General features: G+C 57.6%; 1 protein-coding gene across 1 annotated transcript; it reads right to left on the bottom strand.

The window, feature by feature from the left end:
• Positions 1 to 245: 245 nt before the first annotated feature.
• On the bottom strand, positions 246 to 4,068 carry FBXL22 (F-box and leucine rich repeat protein 22). The gene is made up of 2 exons (XM_008139260.3): positions 3,734 to 4,068; positions 246 to 779 (listed from the first exon to the last, which is right to left on the bottom strand). The coding sequence occupies exons 1-2, from the start codon at positions 4,066 to 4,068 to the stop codon at positions 434 to 436; spliced, it is 681 nt and encodes a 226-aa protein (XP_008137482.2). The 3' UTR covers positions 246 to 433.
• Between the last annotated feature and the right edge of the window lie 1,004 nt (positions 4,069 to 5,072).

Genomic DNA, 5,072 nt, shown 5'->3' on the forward strand with positions numbered 1-5,072 from the left:
GCCGGGGGCGAGGCCTTCGAGGGCCGCTAGGGGGCGCGCCGGAGCCGCTTAGCCCCGAAGTCCCGACCTCTCCGGCGGGCCAGGCTCGCCCCAGGCGCACCGGCCAGCTCGGTGGCCCGTGTCTCACTGGGGTTAGACCCCCCGACGGCGGTAGCAGACCCCGAGGGTGTAGGCGCCTCCTGCTGCTGCGGAAAGGAGGCGGGAAAGGTGCTGGTGTTCAGTGAGAATCACGCGAGTGTTTTCCAAGCATCAGGTCATTTAATCTCGTATTTATCCTGCATATAAAATCGTAAAGTGAGGTAGACATTCCTATGCCCATTTTGCAAACGGGTAAACAGGCTCAGAAGATACAGCGACAGTCTGGAAGGTGGCGGAGCTGGGGTTGCTCTTTCGGCCGAGCGCCGTGGCCGGTGTCCTTCCGCGGCCCGGTGGCCTAGCGCGGGAGCAGCGTGCGGAGGGCCGGGCCGGGCGCGTGCGGGCAGCGCGGCGGCTGGTCGGGGATCATGGTTGCGCTGTGCTCGGCTCGCAGCGCCAGGCGCGGGCACGCGGCACGGAGGCGGCGCAGGCCGGCCGCGCTCACGTTGCGGCAGAAGTCCACGTGCAGCGTCTGCAGCGCGCGCCCGTGCGCCGCCACGGCCACCAGCGTGCGGTTGGTGACGCGTGCGCAGTTCTCCAGGCGCAGGGTGCGGAGGCGCGGGCAGCAGCGCAGCAGCCGCGCCAGGCAGTCGTCGGTGACGTGGCCGCAGCCGGACAACGTGACGGACGCCAAGTTGGGGCACCTGTGGAGAGAGGGTGATGATCGCAGGGACCGGGCCGAGGAGGACGCGGCTAGCGGGCCCCGGCCACGCCGGTGCAGGAGCTCACGGTCTCGGTCGTCCTCCCAGTAGCCCTGGGAGGCGTGCAGGACCCTTAACGGAGAAGGAACCGCCCAGCGGTTTTAAGGAACTTGCTGGCTGCGATGCTGCGGCCGGGAGCCGAGCCCGGGCTGGTGCCACATTTCCCTTCCCCGTACGGTAATCGGTAATCCGCATGGCTGCTTAGGCCCAGGAGCCCCAGTGGGGAACCCAAGCCCCGGTCCTGCTGGGTCCTGGAGGGACAGCTGTGGTTCTTTCCGTGTCTCCGCGCTTGTTGCCTTCCGTGTGCGCGAGAAGCGGGCGTGGTGAGGGCGCCAGGCCGCCTTTGAGCCGAGGCCCTGCCTCTCCTGGCCGCAGAGAGGGAGGAAGGGTTTCCAGTGGGGTGGCTTAGAGACAGGCCCACTCCAACTGTGAGGAGGGGCAGGGGTGGGGGGCTCTGGGTTCTAAAGCCCTGGTTTCAGCCCAGTTGACGGGGCGGTCATTGCATCCCCACTGTGACCCCGCACTGCAAACCAGGGGGAGGGGTACAGTCAGGGACAGAAGTAGCTTGTCCAGAAAGCTTGGAGACCCCTCTACCCCAGCCTTACCAGGACCTGATGGAGCAAAGTTAGACTTGCCTGATTTGCAGTGTGCCCTGGGCTAAGTCACTCAGCCTAATTTTCCCGGTGGGGCAGTAGGGAGGGAATGATGCCAGTGCGGATATGAGGATTTTTATTTGGGGTGTAGAGAGCATAGGTAGTTGTAGTCCTCTTTGGGGAGTAAACACAGACAGCCTGCTCCGGTCAAGAAGGACTTAAGGGCCTGGCCAGTGTAGCTCAGTCGTTGAGCTGCAGCCTATGAACCAGGAGGTCATGGTTCGATTCCTCATCGGGGGCTCTTGCTGGGGTTGCAGGGTGAGGGGTGTGCAGGAGGCAGCCAATCAGTGATTCTCTCATCATTGATGTTTCTACCTCTCCCTCTCCCTCCCTCTCTGGTGGGCACAGGCCTTGGCTCCCTGTAACCAGAGGGAGGAGTTGATAGGGGGAAGTCCCTGTCCCTTGCCCCATCAGCTTCCCCAGTCCCTTGACTGTACCTGCCTAGGCCAGCTCAGCTCCCTGGGGCCTGGGGCAGAGGGTACAGAACTAAAATAAAAGACTTGCATGGCCACATTTCGCACTCTGAACCCATCCCACCCTCCCGGGTTCACATGTCTGCCTTAGTCTTCACATCAGCCTCTGGACCCTCAGTTTTGTGAATGAAGAAACTGGCCCAGAGAGCTCCAGTGGCTTGCCTGTGGTTGATTTGCTGGTTTGAACCTTGTGGAGCCACCTCCTTGTGTCAAGTGGGCGAAATGGTTACCTTCAGGAGGGTTATGGGGATTAGGTGTTTAAGCCCCAAGGGTGGTGAGTGATCCCTTCCTCTAAGAGCCTTTAGAATAATCCTGATGCAGGAAGAGACCGGAGAGAGAAAGCCAACTCCCCTGCCCAGCCAGCCCCCGCTGTTCCCCACCGCCAGCCCCGCTGAAGCCAAAAGAACCAGCGTTGGTGATACTTATCTGTATGCACTACCTGCCAGTGCTACTGTGTCACTCAACCCTCTTACCCTGAGGTAGGCTTGTCCTCTTACAGATGAAGAAATGAGGTTGAAAGTTTAAATACTTGGGTTGGGGTCACATAATTGGACACTAGAACTGGGGGACTCGGCACAGAACCCCAACCTCCAAGCCCTTGCTGCACCCAGACAGTAGCCTGGGAGGCCCATTCCACACCTTGCTGGTTTGGGGGATTAGAGCAACTTCAGGGCAAGCTTTCTGCCCCATTTGTGTCACCCCCCGTCTGATTTCTGGACCCTGTTAAACCCATCAGAATGGCCTGGTCCTGTGAGGGCCCAGTCCTAGCCTATCTTGTTTTCTTCTTCCTCCTGCCTTAAATAGCACAGGCGGGCTACTGCACCGTTTCTTCTCTTCCTGTCCTGCTGCCCAGGTGGCAACAAGCTGGCCCAGCCTAGTGTCAGTAGCCAAGGGCTGCCCTGCCTGAAGGCAGGACGGACTAGTAAAGGCTCAGGGAGAGCCTGGCTGAGGAAGTCTGTCCTTGCTCTGGGCAGGAGGCTGTGGCTCAGCCTCTGTCTGCTGTAGGGTTGACGTATCAAATACAGGGTGTATTTGGACATACTTTTAACAAGAAGATATTCTATCTGAAATTTAAACTGGGTGTCTTGGATTTTTATTTACTAAAATCTGGCAATCCTCGATTGTGGACAAATCAAACGACCTCTTAGACTTAGAGCTTTGGTTTGCTCATTTGAAAAATTAGACTAAAACACCCTTCCCTAGGAGAACTGTGAAGAGCAGTAAGTTTCTATTGGGGAGACCATGATTATATATCACCACCCCTGCCCTGGGTCTGGCTGGGTTCAGCTAATCCAGAGCATCGCAGCTCTTCCTTCCACAGCTGCAGTTCATGAGCCCTGGGGTTTGCTTGCTGGAGGGAGAGTTTGTGTGTGTGTGGGGGGGGGGGGGGGGGGGGGGGGGGGAGGGCTGATTGCTGAATCTAGGAATCTTTTTATGAGGTCTGACCTTGGAAATCCTGGCTCAGCGGGACCCACCTAGCACTTAATGGCTGCCAGGGAGGACAGCCGCCTGAAGGCCAGCCGGACAGCGCAGCTGATGCCGTTCCTCCTCTGCTCTAGGACCTGTGAGGCTAAGAGCAGCTTGTTTCCCCATGATTTTACCCACCTTCTGGGGGCTGTGCTGTGGGTGGGCCTACAGGGTCTGCCTTGGGCCTATTCTGAGGACCCCGGAGGCAGAGCCATCTTGGTCCTGTAAGCTGCTCCTCCCTGCCCCCCAGAAGCCTCCTAGAGCTCTGGATGCCAGTGCCAGCGCTGCTCAGGAGGCGACCTACCTGTCGCACACCTGGAGGAGGAAATCATTGACCAGGCTCTCATGCCGGCTGCAGATGCTCCTCTGGAAGGCGCTCTTGAGCCAGTCCTCAATGCTGCACACCTGCACGCGGCTGGAGTGCCAGCAGATGGAGAGGTTCCTGAGCATCGGGCTCAGGAGGAAGTTGTCCTTCTTGAGTTCTGTGAGGGAGCGAAAGTGCAACAGGGGCCAGAGTGCGGGGTCCTCAAACACATCCTGGAGCTGGGGGCAGGTCCTGGCGAGGTTCTTCCTGCTGTCCTTGTCCAGGAAGGAGAAGAGGTGCAGCAGGCACTCTCGGTTGAGCTGGGTGATGTGCATGGTGCACGGCAGCCACGGAGTGTGGCTGCGGCCCAGGGACCTGACCTACCTCCGGCTGCTCCTCCCCGGCTCTGGGCCCGTGGACATATATGGTTGTGGAATGGGGTTTATTTTGGGCTAACAACTGGTGCTGGAGCTGGGGGAGGGGGGGCAGCATCAGACATACGTGCAGCAGTCTGTGTCTCGGCTTATGTTCAGAGGAATTGAAAATCCTGGCAGAAAAGCGGCCTATTGAAGTTAAATAGTTTCCTTAAAAGGGATTTCTTTTCCTTTTAGCTGACAATGGTGTTCAGCAGCGAGCTCTTTGGCTTTTCCCGAGGCATTTTCATTCTAGGTGGCTAGCCAGACCACCTCTGTCCGGGCTTGCAGGCTCTGCGCACGGAGGGACTCTCACTGTAAATAGGATCTGCTCTTCTCTCCTCCTCCTGAACATCAGGGTTTTGCCCCACTCTTAGTAGGAAGCAGCGTGCTGTCTGGCAAGAGCTCAGGGTGACAGTTGTTTCCTGAGCTGTGAGCAGACACGGGTAATGCCTCTCCTGCTTTTACTCGGTGGTGATGGCTTTTCCAGGCTGGGCTGATCGGCCTTCAAACCCTGCTGCCCTCCACCAGGCAGAGGGGTGTCCTGGCCTCCCAGCAGGCTCTGCTTTTATCCCGAGTTGTTCCTAAAACATTTACCTTCAGTCGCTTACCTTTCTGGTTTCTTCTGTGAGCGTGCCATGTTTTAAACGTACTTGCTTTACTTTTTTCTAATGTGTCCTGTTGTATCTAGCCTGTATTTCCAAAACACTCCAGGATGGATAAAGCAGCTCTTCATACAAAACTGCGTGAAACAACTTTAGGTGAAAGTATTTCAGCCTGAGTGTGCCCTTGAAGCGAACCACACACCATCCTTGTGAAGGCCTTAGTTCCGCTTGGCAGATTGCATGAAAGTCTTTTCCATTCAGTTCTCCCTCCTAAAGGAACCCAGACTTCTCAACACATGGATCCATTTCCTAACAGTGCTT

The sequence above is a fragment of the Eptesicus fuscus genome, chromosome 5 (genome assembly GCF_027574615.1).
Source record: "Eptesicus fuscus isolate TK198812 chromosome 5, DD_ASM_mEF_20220401, whole genome shotgun sequence".
Taxonomy (NCBI): Eukaryota; Metazoa; Chordata; class Mammalia; order Chiroptera; family Vespertilionidae; genus Eptesicus; species Eptesicus fuscus.